The sequence below is a fragment of the Hylaeus volcanicus genome, chromosome 5, assembly GCF_026283585.1.
Source record: "Hylaeus volcanicus isolate JK05 chromosome 5, UHH_iyHylVolc1.0_haploid, whole genome shotgun sequence".
Classification (NCBI taxonomy): domain Eukaryota; kingdom Metazoa; phylum Arthropoda; class Insecta; order Hymenoptera; family Colletidae; genus Hylaeus; species Hylaeus volcanicus.
The window spans coordinates 12,138,212-12,154,881 of NC_071980.1; the positions used below are offsets into that span (position 1 = coordinate 12,138,212).

General features: G+C 43.6%; 1 protein-coding gene across 1 annotated transcript in view; it reads right to left on the bottom strand.

Moving 5' to 3' along the window:
* Positions 1 to 37: 37 nt before the first annotated feature.
* Positions 38 to 16,670, bottom strand: part of LOC128876166 (B-cell lymphoma/leukemia 11B) — a 74,131-nt gene continuing 57,498 nt past the window's right edge. Inside the window, exon 3 of the mRNA XM_054122304.1 lies at positions 38 to 2,772. Within this exon, the coding sequence (XP_053978279.1) occupies positions 623 to 2,772 (2,150 nt within the window). The 3' untranslated portion in view covers positions 38 to 622. The remainder of the gene's footprint in view (positions 2,773 to 16,670) is intronic.

Genomic DNA, 16,670 nt, shown 5'->3' on the forward strand with positions numbered 1-16,670 from the left:
CTAGAGAAACGAACGAATGGTTACATATATATATATATATATATATATATATATATATATATATTTATAGCGTCTTTATTTATAACTATTTATAAGGATATATTTTAAATAACTGTACTTGAGACTCGCAAAGTGGTAACCATTCGTTCGTTTCTCTAGTTGAATTTCAAAACTCCCCAGAACGGTAGCCGTTCGCTACCCCTTTTTCCTCGTCGCGTTCACCGGAACCGCGCTCCTCCGGTCCAGTCCCCGTTAGGGAGAATACCCTCTCGCCGTTGGCTTCCGTCGAGCCGGAAGGGTCGCTTCCTCGTCGTTCTCCGTTCCTCCGCTCCTCCTCGGGACCTTTTCCAGGTCCACCGATCGACTCTGTCGACGTCTCTCGATCCTGATTGGGAGCGACCACGGGGAACGTTTCGCGCGGACGATTCCCCGCGACACTCTTCGACGTCGCCCATGGAACGAGGATCTGTCGTTCGAGGACACCTACTTGCTCAGGACACGCCTTCCGTCTACTCTGTCTCTGCTCAATCTCCTTCGGAAGAAGCTCCGCTGTTCAGTACACCGGGTATGGCGGCCTGTGCGGCCACAGTGGCGGGATCGGCGGTAGGCTTCCGTTCCAAGATCAAGTGTCCTTAGTGCTCAGCGAGGAGTCCTCGTCCTGACTGCCTGGATAAGGCATGCCGAGCTTCGGGCCCTGTTGCACCACCACCACGCACTTCCTCATGTGCTTTTCGAGCGTGCTGGGCACCGAGAACGGCATCTCGCAGAACCGGCACTTGTACGTGTCCTTGCCGTGTCTGCCGTGGGTCTTCATGTGCCTGGTGAGCTTCGAGCTCTGGGCGCACGCGTACGAGCACAGCTCGCACTTGTACGGCTTCTCGCCTGTGTGCGACCGCCTGTGAACGGTCAGATTCGAGCAGTTCTTGAACACTTTGCCGCAGTATTCGCAGGTGTCGTTCCTCCCGCTGCGCTCCTTCTTGAGCAGAGGGCTGGGCAGGCCCTGGAGCGCTAGGCTGGAGGTGGTGGCCTTGGTGGCCTTGCGGAACTCGTTGTTCTCCAGGTAGTGAGGACTGGGGAGCCAGAGACCGCCGAAATCGGGCCCCGTGGACCTGGGGAAGCCTTGACCGGAGAATATGTTTGGCGTGGTGGAGGAGTTGAAGTTGGTGGGCGACAGAGCGCTGTCCTTCTCTTTGTTGTTGTTGAGAGAGTTGGCGAGGTTCGAGGGCGACTCGGTCTTGATGAAGGCGCCACGATGGTTCTCTTGAAGAGCCTGTCGGTAAGCTTCGGAGTACTGAGCTATGTTACTCAGGCCAAATTTTTCCATCAGGTCGCCCACCAGGCTGGCGGGCTTTTGCTCGACTCTGCCGCTGCTTTCCTCTCCGCTTTGGCCCTGCGTGGTGCTCAGATCCTCGGGCGTGTTCTCCGTGTCTTCTCTCTCGGCCTTCTGGTCGTTCTCGTCCGCGTCGTCCAAGTCCATGTTCTCGTCGCAGCTAGAGCCGTCGTCGGGTACCGTCTCCACGCTGCCTTGGGGACTGGCCGCGTTCAGGTTCTCCTGGTGCTCCTTCCTCATGTGCTTCCTCAACTCTGCGAAACTGGCGACCTCCAGCTCGCAGACCTCGCACCTCGCGGCCGTCGCTTGACCATCCTGCGTGCTCTCCTGTTGATACTGCCTCTCCTTGTCGCGGTGGCTCCGTCGGTGGACGATCAGGTTCGACTGGAAACGGAACTTCTTGTCGCACACCTCGCAGGTGTAGATCGTCTCCGACGCCGAGTCGGCGATGATTGGCGTGGAGGCGACGGGCGGACTGGTCTTTTCGCTGTCCGTCGAGTTGTTATTGTTGTGGTGACCCACGGGACTCTGATTGTAGCACGGCGGCGAGTTTTCTTTCTGATGATTAGGGTGGCCGATGATCGCAGGGTTGTTCGAGGCTGGGCTGGGCGGCTCGACGGACTGCGCGTGCGTGGGTGCCGGCTGTTGCGGTTGCTGCTGTTGCTGTTGCTGCTGCTGGACGGTACTTGGCACTGGTACAGGCGGTACCGGGGCAGGGGGATTAGAGTTGGTCGTGGTGTTCCCGCTATTTGGTGGAGCCGCGCCTAAGGACGGATTAGCGAGGCTCCTTAGGCGCGCCGAGTAAAAATCCAGGTTGGTCTCTAGTGGAGGTGGATGCGCCTGGCTGGCTAGTCCGCGACCGTGCGACAATTCGGCAAGGTTCGCCAGGTTGCGGGCGTTGTTCAGGGAGTCCAACGAGCTGCGAACCAGTGGATCCCCGAGGTTCAACCCGTCCATCCCTCGAAGAGGGTCTCCGAGGTTCTGGAGGTTTCTAGTGGCGGTCTGCAGCTCTTGTAAACCTCTGTAACCGGCTAGAGGGTTCAGGGCCAGGAAGTCCGGCCTGAACATGGGCGGGAAGCTACGTTCTAGGTGCTGGGGTAGCCTCAGAAAGCTGTGGAGCGGGTCGCCCACCAACGATGCCGATGATTGCAGTTGCTGTCGTCCGCTGCTCCCGCTGGAGTTCGTCCCACCGGACGAGTTCGCCGCGGAGGAACTCCCCGTGGACTTGCCGCTGAGGTTCAAGTGATTCGGCGGGCTTAGGTGGTGAGCGTGGGTCGGCGTGGGCGTCGGAGGACTCGGTGCCGGCGTGTTCGAGGAGGAATTCGTCGACGACGACGGGGAGGTGTACAGTCTGGCGCCGTGCACGCTCTGCACGTGCTGGAGGAGCTCCCAGGCGGAGGACAGCCTCCTGGAACACTGCGAGCACTGCAGCCATCTCGGTTCTGGAACAGAAAATTAGTGGTTGGTTAGGCTTGGAGAGGTGCAACGTTTTGGCTTTTGAAAGTTGGATTTTTAATTGGGGATCCGAGGTCTTATATTTTGGAGGTTTTAAAAATTATTTGGGGTGCTTATGCTGCCAATTTGGCGAGGGTCGCTGAGGTGCAATTGTGCTGCGACACTTAGGGGGAGAGGTATGTGAAAATTGATTGCGTAAGAGGCTACCGACCATCAAACTGGCCGCAACTGTTTGAACTTGCGTTTGGACTTGCGTCACTTCTCGTCGAACTTCACTTCGAGATCGGTCGCGTCGACAGAGTTTCGACTTTTATGCATTTTTTACGTTTTATGTGTTTATATGTCGTGTGCCAAATACTTTAGTCTAAATAATAGTATACGTTAATCTTATGTGCAATTTGTTTGAGTCCTATCTCACGCCTGCTTCCTTTCCCTGACACCTTACAATTGCTCGTTAAAACTTTAAATGTTGCATAGCTTGTTGCTTGCATGTTAGATTCAAATTGTACCGAGTGTTGTCTTTCGTGTATCTTTTTATCAAGCAAGTTGGAGGACTTTGAGATTAAAGTGAGACCTGCCAAAGTGGGTGGTTGGTCCATGAAGACAAAAAAACAAAAAACAACTTCCTACTTTACGCTTTAACATTGACAGTTTCCAAATGCAAGAGTGATACATTAGGTATGTCTCAGCACTCTTATAAATAAAACTCATTCACTCGCTCGCTTCTAACAAAATATCTTGTCGCTCAATTTAGAAGCAATCGACAACTGAGAACAGAGCGAGTCGTCGATAAGCGCGAAGAGCGACACTTATCAAACTTCGTATACGAAACTCGACCTATCAACTGTCAAAGCGTCAACTAAAAAGCTGTTCGAAATGCAGGAGATCGAAGAAAACATTGTGGAAACCTCCTACTTTACATTCCAACATCGACAGTCCCCAGCCTCCGAAGCCTATTTCGAAGGTAGTTAGGCGTCCGTTTGAATTCGACGCGGCCGATGCGATTACGCGCGCGATAAGTTACGACAGGCTGATTATCGCGGGCCACGATTGAAAAGCCTCGGCGGGGCATCGGTGTGCGCTCACGCAGACGTAAACAGAGACAGGGGAAAAGCCCCGCTATCAATTTCCCGGGGCCACCCTTGATTTCGCGGAATCGGGTCCGCCGATTGAATTCGGAATTCAAACGGCGCGCCTGTGTCAAATTGCGGCCGAGGCGGCACGTTGCGTCGCGCTGCGGCTTAAAAATAATATCTCCGTGAAAGATGGTCGATGGCTGATGCGCCCCCGGGGGGGGGGTAGGTGGGGGGGGGCGAAAGGGAGAACGACGGCGATGGGGGAGATCGGTTGCCGCAGCGCGGCTGAAACTGACCCTTAACGACTTCTCGACCCTCTTGCGGGCCGGGAACGCGCGCGGGAGGGACGTGGTTTTGAATTTCAATGTTTTTAATCCGGAATATCAGATTTTCGGTCATTTTTCACGCTTCGCAACGCCGCTGGGGTTGTCCGTGGGATTTTATTAATTCGGGGCCACCCTCGGCGAGGAAGACGAGCGGCGAAGGAAAGAAAGCGGAACAGACGTCCGTATGGCATCGCCATGTGCTCGAAAAACCACCCTAGTTTCGCGATTTGCAATCGTTGGACCTTGGAAACATATTCGCAGACACCGTACTTCCGGATGTTAGGGGATGACTCCAGGCAGGATCGTTGGGTGGTAACGTGAATCATTTTTGGGTTGACGTATATAGTAAACTATTCGAAATAAGGAAACTTGACATGTTCATTCGTTGGTGATTTATTGAAATTAATTACTGTTTGTTGTTAACTAAGCCTTACTATATCTTTGTATTTAGAGAATACAGGAACAATTTATCAATGAAATAAATGATGTATTATAATAATCGTGTACCAACATTGTGAAAATAGCATCGTTAATAATCGACTAGTGTCAGTATTAATAAGATTTCCCAATTACCTCAAGGACACCAAACTCTACAGTAGTATATAGCACCGTTAATTAATCAGAAACCCAATCGGATTCGTCGCTAATTACCATGCTGTAGATGCGACGTAAGATAAATCCAAATAAAAAAAAAAACAAACAGATTTCCCTGTTGTAGCAAGAAATAGAACAATTACATCGATCCCTTACAAAATCTTTTAAAACACAGTTTGCAATCGACTATAAATGAGAAAAAACCGAATCTCCGATAAGTGTCGCAAAACTCGACTGCGCGACACTTACCGAACAAAGTATGCGAAACTTAAAAAGCACGTGGATAGTCACAAATCCTGAAAAATTAAATCCACACTGATGCCGTTGCACCATTACTTCGAACCTCGAGGAAAAGATGACGACCTCGAATCATTTTCCACGAGATCGAAATGTGATATGGTTGCTGGTCCGGTACCAGAATAGAAATTCAAACGACGCGCGATCGCACCAGGGAATTGGCAGACATTGTTCGTGGAAAGTTTTCGGTCGAGATTTGCGCGCGAGGTGGCGTCGAGGGGGCCGATTAAAAAGTTGGCGATCGTTTTCCATATTACGCCGGCGCCGTTCGGGAATGATTTAGCAACAGTAAGGAAAGTTGATTGGAGACAAAGGACCCGGGAAAAATAAAGCAGTCCTAATTAAATGGCTGTTCGAGATAGGGGGAGATCTTTCCGAGAGGAATGTCTCGGGGAGCGTCTTAAAGACGAACCTCTTCTAAATCAGGGCTTACTATTTACGCGAGTTTCTCCGGTTCGTTATACTTAACGAAATGCTCTCGTCGCTCCGTAGTTCTCTGAATCTTCACATAACGAGCATATCAACTTTTATCGAAGGGATTGCGAAATATTTAGTTGCACGGGAATATAAAACAATAATGGCAATAATAGGTATCGTGCTTATTGAATTTTTATCGTTGCAATGGAACGATTTTAAGGGTGAAATGAAAAATTAGTTGGAAAGAACAACTCCTTACGTCCAGAGAGAAAAAATATCCAAGTCTCTATGTTTTACAATTGCGGAGATAAAAATTCATTCGCGAAGAGAGTTTTCAGTTCAAGTAGGTAGAAGCTGAGGAATTTTAAGTGCTTTACTGTTAAAATAAATTTTCAAAAATTCTTCGAGTAAAATAATTTAAAAAAAAGTTACATCCTCTCTTCCCACAACTATTACGCCGACACATCGAGCAAGCTAAAATACCACGATTATCTAAAATTGAATCTTAAAGGGGGGTTGCAGAAAATATTCAGGAATGAGGCTTACGCGCAGGAGCGAGTAAAGTTAATGTCCAATAAATGAATCACGTTCCGTCGGATGCCAGCGACAATGCGACAGGTAAACAATGAATCCTAAATTAAATTAGAAACAAGTCGGGAACGTCAACGTTAGTAAGTGATAGGACGCTGAACGACAATACACAATGGAACACATATCGCCGCATGTAACAAGGTGCTAAGTAGAATAACGAGGCTGACGGTGGGCGACGGATTTTTCTTCCGCGCCTCGCTGACCTTTCACCACGATTACGCTTGCGTTTACGCGTCGCAGTGAGAAACGCTCGCGGAATGAAAGATGGAAATGCCTACGATCCCTGCCCGATAACCTCTCGACGAGGGAACGACACCTCGGCTTCAAAACTGGTCAGAGACTTGACCAGAGCTGCCTCGATCGATAAGCAATCGTTCATCGGTTACTCGATCGTTCATTTCTCCGCGTTTCTCCGTTGGGAAAATTTTGTATTCACGATGGATAGCAAATTATTATTACTGTTGCGAGTACCCTTTGGATGGATCCAAGGCCTGCTGGTGCTCGCGACAGGAAGAAGTAGACAGCGAGAAGAAGGCGATCGGATCGATCGCCTATCAAGCTGTCAGATTCGACCGAGACGCCTTTGAGTGCAGACGTTCCGAAACTAGCATATAAACTTAATTACATTTCTATTGTACAAACCCTGTTACATAAAGTTCTCGATATGCCTAAACTGCTTTGGGTTACAACGATCCATTAGAAAATGTCTTAAAGCGATACATTGCAAGCGAGAATAGAGCGGATCGTCGATAAGTGTCGCAGAATCACATGCTGCGTCACTTATCGATCCGAGTATGCGAAATTCGAAAAACATATGAGTGGTGACTGAGGATTTTACGAATTTACGACATACTTGTATGGAAAAAGTACGTAAAATGTACATACATGTTGAATACAATCTACAGTTAATATAATAATATTGTTAGGCAAGTTTGCATAAGTGTGCATTGTTGATTATTAGACTGTGGATTTTTATGCATTTATAGTAAATTTGAATGTGCAAGAAAGTACAAAATGCAAACAATATGCAAGAATATAAAAAAAGATTACATGTTCATTATACTAATATACATGATAAATGCACAAAATTCGTAGGCCAACGATTTACAATATTTATTTTATCTATTAAAATCGTCTTTAGATTGATATTTGTATAACATTTCACAATGACGTAGGCGTACCTAGATAATTTACGTAAACTATATTTTATTAATGAACCAATCTAACATTAATATTTCGTTTTGAAAAAGGGAATGTAACTTTTGATTACGTTTAACATATATTTCTAATATTCAATTCTATCATATATATAAACTCTGCACTCCAGTCCTAAAACACGTCCGAAAAAATTTAACGAGGGAAAGATAAACCGCCAAAGGGAACATTACCTGAGAAAGCTGTTCAAAGAACACCAGAAAATTCATCGAGTCATCGATTAGGGCCTTTTTTGGGCTCCGAAAGTCGATTGTTTCGAGGAGCGGATGGACGAGAAAATTAGAAAGCGAGGAAAGGGACCAGTCATGGCTCGAACGAGGGGTCAACACAGTGGCGAACCGTGAAAATTTGCCATATTGTTTCGCGCCTTCGCCCTTGCGGCGCCCTTCGCGTTGTTGGCTTCCTCCTTGGCCCCGGAAGTCGAAAATATTGCCGAGTTCCTCGATGGCAAGAAAAGGGGACCGGCTACGAGAGAGATAAGCAAGTGCTCGGGCATAATAAAGGTGTATCGATTCCGCGGACGAAACGCCTTTCATATGCAAACGTCGCGGGTGGCCATCCGTTAGGATTATTTCTTTAGATTTTGACGATCGTCTATGGGGAAACGCTTCACCCTTCGCGAGGACGCGGACGATGGAGGGACACCATCGATCATGACTCGACGAATTAAACTTTTCTAGTAAATATCGCGATGGCGGAAACGTGTGCGAATTTAAAACTGAAATAGAAATTTCACTGAATTTGATATACCAAGGAGCTACAACGTTCTACAATTTCATTCATATAAAAATTTGATTTGATTTCTATTTGATTTCTTGAAATATACACGTTTCAATTTATACATTTTATTTTTAATAAATAGATCAAATTTGTTGGTGAAATTTAACAGCCATTTTCTAATTTTTTGAGATGTAAAGAGAATTCTACGTCAAGCTATAACCATAGGTGTTTAGTTCAAGCATCTTTTAATTTATTTATTGCAAATGTATTTATCTCGATAGTTGTCAACGGAACACTAGTGATTTTTTACAGTAACGTTATGTTAATAATAATAGAAGATCGATTTTTACTTGGTTAAATGTTCCGTGAAACATAATGGAGGTTTGAAAACAATTTATAGTGTAATTTCTTCAAAAAGAGCTTCTGAAAAATTCTTTTTGGTGCCGTTAGAGTGGTTTCAAACAAGAGAAAGTAGTTTCCACAAACTAACTTTATAATTAAAACTAAAATATTCGTTCAATGCATGCACTTTCGCCACATGTTATTGCACAAGGCACAATTTCAAACCTCTCTTAAGATAGCAGGACCAAATCAACAGAATCATTATTGTCAGAAATTAATTTTTAGTTATTACAGCTAATAGATATAACGATATAGAAAAATTCCTTATGATTACTGTGTTGGATGAATACTTATTCTGAACCGTGATCCTTATTAATATTTCATCGAAGACTGAATGTTACTATATGCATTGTAAATATCCAATTAATTCGGAGATGTACATATTTAATGCATTTCAAAGTTTCAGATTATTATACCAATGTTTTTCAAGAAAATTTGATTGGAACATTTAAAACTTACTACCTCCGACATAACTAAACATTTGTGATACATGTAGTGTCATTCAGCGTTCGATTAAACATTAATAATAATTACGGTTCGGAATACGTATTCATTAGAGACATTAATCGTGAGAAATTTGTTAATATTTTAATAACTATCGATTGGACCAATTAAATATTAATTTCTAACTTATTAAGAATACATATTGTTTAAACAATGTTCGTGAATACGATTTTGCTGTAATATTAATGTTTCGCGAAATATTTCCTCGATGGATCCAACGAGCCCTCGAATCGACCGTCACGGGGTTGTTGTTTATCCTTGCCCCACTCTTCTTCGATAACGAGTCGCGACTCTCGATCGAGCACAGGTATACGAAGGAAGGGTGAGAGCTCATTCTTCGACGATCCTTCCGTCGATATGGATCTCGCGATCGCGCGTCCGCGTCTCGCGTTCCTCCTATTTGTAGTTTCCCTTAGTTTCGTAGTTTGGTTTGGTTAGTTTTAAGATTGCGCGTACGAGTGTCTCCTCTGCCAAATAATTATTAATCATTTATTCAATTCTTTTGTTTGTTCGTAAGTCCATATTGGGCTCGCAACTTCGTTCTTCATTTCGGTCACTATCACTTCATGTCATAAGTGTAATGACCAACTGTGTAACTGGACAGAAAGGTCGGTTGCCGTCCTCCTGGTGGATCTGTATTCGAGAGGAAGACAATCGACTCCTCCGGATCGGTCCTCTACTCTCTGTATCCCGTCTGGTGTAGTCCAGGACTCGGCAAGCTGCGCAGTAAGGCCAAAGCGCAGTGAGACGGATCGCGAGTTGGGTCCGTCGTGGCTCCTAGGTGGGTGCAGGGTGTGGAGGACTGGTTCGGAGGTGTCGGTCGTCATCTCTCGAGTCAGATCCATCAAGAGGAAACGGGACCGACTCAGTATGTCCAGTTTCATGGTCGCGTCGCGTCGCGATCTCAATTTAGCTTCACTCTCTTAGTTGAAATAATTACTTGGCAGAGGCAGACTTAGACGTTGGAAATCAAAGGGAGTTTGCTTTCTTTGATTTCCACGGTTTCGTACTTAGTATTAAGCTCTATGTACTCTATGTAGAGTATGCATCTGTGTATGTATGCTCTATGTAGAGGGAGATCGAAGGAACTGTGATTCCTTCTATCTCCGGGTCTCCAGTCGCAGCAACCTCCACGTGGTGAGACCTGGTAATCGGTATTATTCGTGACGAACTATCATTCGTCGCGAATAATTTCGAGAGCTAATGGCTGCGAACTTGTATAGTGTAAAGTGTAGAGTGTAAAGTGTAAAGTGTAGTGTGTAAAGTGTAAAGTGTAACCTAATCGAAGCTCCTAAGTGACATCGAAACGTGTGTCCTTGAATTTTGAAGAAGTTTCCTTGAAAAATAGCCTTATTTTGCGGAGATCTAACGATAATACGGTGATTCCGTTGTCGTGCGACGAGCCGTGGCCAAGAGTTAAATTTCTCCGGGTATCATGGGATCGAATGAACAATATGGACGCGTACGAATCTCGATCCTACGGCGCTTGCGATAGTGACCGAACGATTTTCCTCAGAAATTGCCCGACAAATTGGCCCACGCGACGTTTACGGGCAAATCGCTCGGAACGGCATTGTTTAACGACGAGCCAAGCCTTGGTCAACCTACGAATACCTCCTTTCAACCCCTTCACGGAAGACTACACACGAGACCTGGCTAACCCTCGTCGTGGGCGTACTCTCCGCAAAATAATTTCCCAAATAGTAACTCCTGGCCATTTTATTCCATTCATTTCGCACGATTCTTCTGATTTTAGGAAAATAAATTCACGTGGATTGGTGTTCTAATACAATTTAAAAATTCTAGTGTTTCATCATTGATGAAATGCACATCATTTAATCATTTGTTTGAAAGAAAATAAATTCGTCTGGATACGTTTACTAATTTAATAGAATTTAAAAATTACATAGTATTTGACCATTGACGAGCAGTGATAATGGGGTGCAAATTCAAAGAAAAATTATCATAATTTGTCTGTTAGAAAATAAATTCACCTGGATACTTTTTCTAATTCAATACAATTTAAAATTTAGTGTTTGATCGTTGATGAAATGCACATTTTAATAATTTGTTTGAAAAAAAAATAAATTCGTCTCGATACTGTTACTAATTCGATAGAATTTAAAAATTACATAGTATTTGAACATTGACGAGCAGTGATGATGGGGCACGAATTGAAGGGCGAATTTTTATCATTTGTTTGTTAGAAAATAAATTCGCCTGGATACTTTTTCTAATTTATTACAATTTAAAAATTATATAGCGTTTAAACATTGACGAGCAGTGATGATGAGATGCGAATTGAAGGGCGAATTTGTATAATTTGTTTGTTATAAAATAAATCTACCTAGATACTTGTTCTGACTGAATAAAACTTAAAAGTATATACTATTTCATATTTGACGATGTATATCAAAAGCGTATTTAATTCAATGTAATAATAAAAAAAAATGATCCCTTCAACAAAGAACGAAGTCATATTCTCTCGACCAAACACTCTTACTTTCTACCCATGATGGACAGTTGAAAAAGGATTGCAAAAGTCCCCAGTCAGTCCGCGCGCTCCCAGAAACGGATTTCCCAAGAACGAAGAGGAAAAAGATAACATTTCCATTTATCTCTAGCTCTTCGTTCGCGTCGCGTATTTGCGACACTGCCCGCATTAGCAATAACCTGTTTCCAGCATTCATTAATCACGATAATTGCCAGCGAGGATCCATCGATCGTCTATCCGACAATCGTTCCTAGTACTTTCGTTCAACGAACGTCGAACGGGCGATTGCGTATTTATTAAATACGTAAAATGCAGTCTCATCGGCGAAATCTTTTCGCTTTTCGCGCTGGCCACATCTGCCGTCTATGACGTCACGGGCGCACGCTCGTGTACACACGGACACAAAGCCCTTTAATCCAGAATGGCGTGTGACAATATTAAAATATCGATTAGCCAACGTATGCGGCGTATGCACTTTGTCCTACGTACAAGGGTTGCACTTAAAAGGGACGTGCACGGGACCACATCCAGGTAGCCAGATTGTGGGCGATTTTAATCAGCCTCGTCGGGAGGATTGTACGTGTTCCAGCAATGACCGTTTGAAACTCGACGGGAAATTCCACTCGATAAGCTCGATTTTAGTTCCACTCGCGACGATTCTTGATCGTTTTAGCGTGTTAAGTAGTTAGACGGATGTAAACGAGAAAATAGAAAACGTGTTTGGTACGACTTTGTACGAGGAAGCAATTGAAGGAATTGCACGAATTGTGTCCGAGGCTTGGATTTCTGAATTAATGTGCTAAATGTATGCAGAATATGTGCAGAATGCATTTATGTATAATGAGGTATTGATATTTGATTTTATAATATTATTTCATACGTCTCGTGCATGGTTCATATATTCTCCTATAGTAGACGTTCAGAAACACTCTAGCGATCGTTTATCATCCAGAATTCTGACCAATTAATATCATAAGAATTAATGGAAAAATACTTATGCATAACGAAATATCGATATATGATTTTATAATATTATTTCATACGCCTCGTGTATATTTCACATACTCCCCTACAGCGTACATTCCTAAACACTCTAGGAATTACCTAATGCGATCAGTTGACTGCGGATCTTTGTGCAAAATAAAATCTTAGCAAACGTGTCTACACAAATTGAACCTAGAGAGAAATTTGTTTTATTCTGCATTTTGTAGTTTCTTGGACATTCAAATTTTCTATAAATGCATAAAGATCCGCAGTCTAATGATCAGACTATCATCTTCACGCAGAATTCTAACAAATAGACAGCGAATGGTTGTACATTTATGACAAATGAAAATAAAATAAAATCCTGAAGAACGTGTACGATATAAAACGTCAATAATAATATACATATAACATTATTTAAAAGACAAAAGAATCTCCCATTTAAGTTTCAATCCTTTCCTGCGAATATACGAATTTGCATAAATGTCCACAGTCCACCGATAAATAAATATCACGAGAGTTCGTTAATCGAAACGGTCGTCTACAAAGGAACCTGCGAGGATCTTAATATGTTTAAACGATAGTACTGGACTACAACAACGGTGGAACGACCGAGTATGCTCCGTTTCATGCGTGCACAAGAGTTTCCACAGCGCTTCCCAAGAGCATTCTCGTTCAACCCCCGCTGTCTCGTGTATATTCGCCCTGTTCTTGCATTCGTGACGCGTAGAAAAGGTTCCGAACGGCAAAAATATTTTCCTCGCTGCGTATTTTGACCTGGGAATTCCTGGAAATCAGGTTACTAACCGTTGGAATGACCCATGGTCAGGTCACGAGATGATCGCGTACCAGAGAAACTCTGTTAGGGGGGGGTTGACGGCAATAAGATAATTGCCGAGGCGCGAGGGTCTTCGTGAACCTTCAAAGAAATCTAAATTCGCTGGTGGACTTTATTATCGACTTAATTATCAAACCAAGACGCGAAGGCTTGAGGATATGTCTTAACAAATTATTATGTACGTTAGGATGATCTTTATTGGAAATCTATGTTACGCAACCCTTAAATGCCTTGATAATAAATGAAAACAAATTCCTGCAAAATTCGAGCTCTCAATTTTAGCACTAACACGAGGCCCGAACTTTCAAAAGTTTCAAAGCGAAAAATACATAGCGCTTTATCAATCGGTTTCCTTTCTTTTCATAACTTTGGTAAACATTAATGAAACGATTTGAAATTTGACAGAGTTATTACTAGACTACGGATTTCTATTCGAAATAAAATCTTTTTAAACGTGCCTACAAAAATTGAATCTAAAGAGGAATTTATTTCATTCTGCAAATATTATAACATGAACTTTATTTTCAATCTTTTTTTATATTCTTGCATATCGTTTGCATTTTGTAGTTTCTTGCACATTCAAATTTTCTATAAATGCATAAAGATCCGCAGTCTAGTTATTACTTATAATAATACGAAAAAGCTCTAAAAATTTCAAATTTTTATCTCAATTATTTCCTTATTTACCAGCTCAGTAAATATGAAGCTGTCTTCTCTGCTTAAGATACCTTTGTAATATTGTCTTAAATGTTTTAAATATTTAAATATATATACACATTAATAATATACATTAAGGAAACGAATTCCTCGAATTCGTAAATATATGACTCAAAACATGTTGGATAAATTCTAATAAAATTGAAACCATCGACACGGTCACTGATAACCTTGTAGTTGATGCAGAACTGAATTCTGCATCTTCTCGATACATTTAAAGGTCTCAACCTTTTCCAAACCATCAAAATTTTTGCATCGATACCTCTCCGTCTTGAGCCTCGTCTCGAAACGGATGCACATCCTCGCGACATATGTATACATTTCTTTGTGGTCGCTACGAAATAGCAATTGGTCAGAGCATTCGCGAAGAGTCCTCGCGTCCGTTGTTCCCCTGGCCAACCGCAAGCACGAAGAGCGGACCGGCCGTCGGCCATTAACTCTCTCGTCTCGTAAATAAACGAAGGAAATAAAATAAAGGAACGCTTCCAGAACAATATCCGTCCACTAGGAACGAAGTTTCCGAGCCGCAGCACGCAACAAAGAATTTCCATCCGATTCTTGCTCGTCACTCCGCTTCTTCTCGCTCGTCCGGCGAACGTCGAGGACCGGTGTTTGGTTGTCAACCGAAGGAAAAGAATAAAGTAAGCGTTCATCTTGGCGTTTCGAAAGCGTCGAAACGTTACTAGTATATTAAAACTTCTCTTTTCACGCCTTCGAGGGGATTTCCGTTCTCTTCGTCTTCCCAAAGATAAATGAAGATGCCGTGAAGACACTATTCGCGACAAGGGAAGAGACTTAGTCTCGGGTAATGAAGTGCAATGTGTGAAAAATGAAGCTACGTCACGCGTGTTCGGGGAGCATCGCTGGGAGCAATAGATGCCAGACAGGGGAAGCTGAAAGACTCTCTCAGGTCGTTGCTTCAGTGTTAACAGAACTCACGAAGTAGTCTTTTCTTTTTCTAAGGTAGAGAACCACAGCAAATAAACAAGAAGACGCACAGTATGATATTTCAGCGATCTAGCGGGACAAAACTTATGTGGTCCAATATTTCGGAAACTATTGGGTCGTTTACACACGAAGCTACTCAAAAGAAACGTAATTGGTCGGTGACTGAAATCACAAACCAGTTACTTATTGGTTAGTAATGATTTTGAAAATTCTTAGAAAAAGCATGTGTACCGTGGTCCGCGCGGTATAATATTACAGCAAAGTCATATTCCCGGTCATTGCTTGAACAAACATTGTTAATAATTAATGTAACTATTGCCAGAAATTAATTTTTAGTTATTTCAGCTAACAGATACAACGATATAGACAAATTTCTCACGATTACTGTGTTCCATGAATGTTTATTCTGAACCGTGATTGCACCAACTAAATATTAATATCTGACAGTAGTTCAATTAATTATTAACAATACTTATTATTTAAACAATGATGGGGAATATGATTATACTGTGCTATTAATGTTTCGTAAATTCTTTTGTGGATGGATCCAATGAGCCTTCGAATCGACCTGTCACGACATGTCACGCGGTTGTTGTTTGCCCTTCCCCTTCCCCTTCTCTTCTTCGATAGCGAGCCGCGACCCTCGAGACAGGTATACGAGGGATGAGAGCTCATTCGTCGTTGATCCTTCCGTCGATATGGATCTCGCGATCGCGCGTCCGCGTCTCGCGTTCCTCCTATTTGTAGTTTCCCTTAGTATCTTAGTTTGGTTTGGTTAGTTCTAAGGTTGCGTGTACGAGTGTCTCCTCTGCCAAATAATTATTAATCAACTTGTTTTGTTTGTTCGTAAGTCCATATTGGGCTCGTAACATCGTGCTCCACTTCGGTCACTATTGCTTCATGTGATAAGTGTAGTGACCAACCATGTGACTGGCCGAGATCGATTGCCGTCCTCTAGTGGGTCTGATTTGAGAGAGGGTCAATCGACGTCTCCGAGGAATCTTCTACTCTCTGTACGCGTCAGGCGAAGTCCAGGCTCCCGGCGCAGCGCAGCTCAAAAGAGCCGTCAGACGGATGCAAGTCGTGTCCTGGACTCCTGACGTTGTGCAGAGAGTAGAACTCCGTTTCGGACTCTACGACCGTCAGACATACCTGGTGTCGCCAGGGCAGGAAAACCCGACGCGGTGCTACCTACGTCGTACACTGTCAGGTCGGGACCTGGGCCCTCGGCAGCAGGTATGCAGGGAGTAGAGTACTGGCGGAGACGTTGATCGTCTTTCTCTCGAATCAGACCCACCAGAGGAAACGGGACTGACTCTGTAAGTCCAGTTTCATGGTCGCGCCGTGTCGCGATTTAGCTTCACCCCTCTCAGTTCAAATAATTATTTGGCAGAGTCAGACTTGGACTTTGGAAATCAAAGAGACTTTGTTTTCTTTGATTTCCACGGTTTCGTACTTAGTATTAAGCTCGTTGCTCTACGTACAGTATGCATCTACATATGTATACTCTATGTAGAAGGAGATCGAAGGAACTTTGATTCCTCCTGTCTCCGGGTCTCCAGTCGCAGCAACCTCCACGTGGTGAGACCTGGTAATCGGTATTATTCGTGACGAACAATCATTCGTCGCGAATAATACCGAGAACTAATGGCTGCGAACTTATAATAAGATCTTTAGATATAAAATGTGCAAAGTGTTAGAGTGTAAAGTGTTAGAGTGTAAAGTGTAAAGTGTAAAGTGTAAAGTGTAAAGTGTAAAGTGT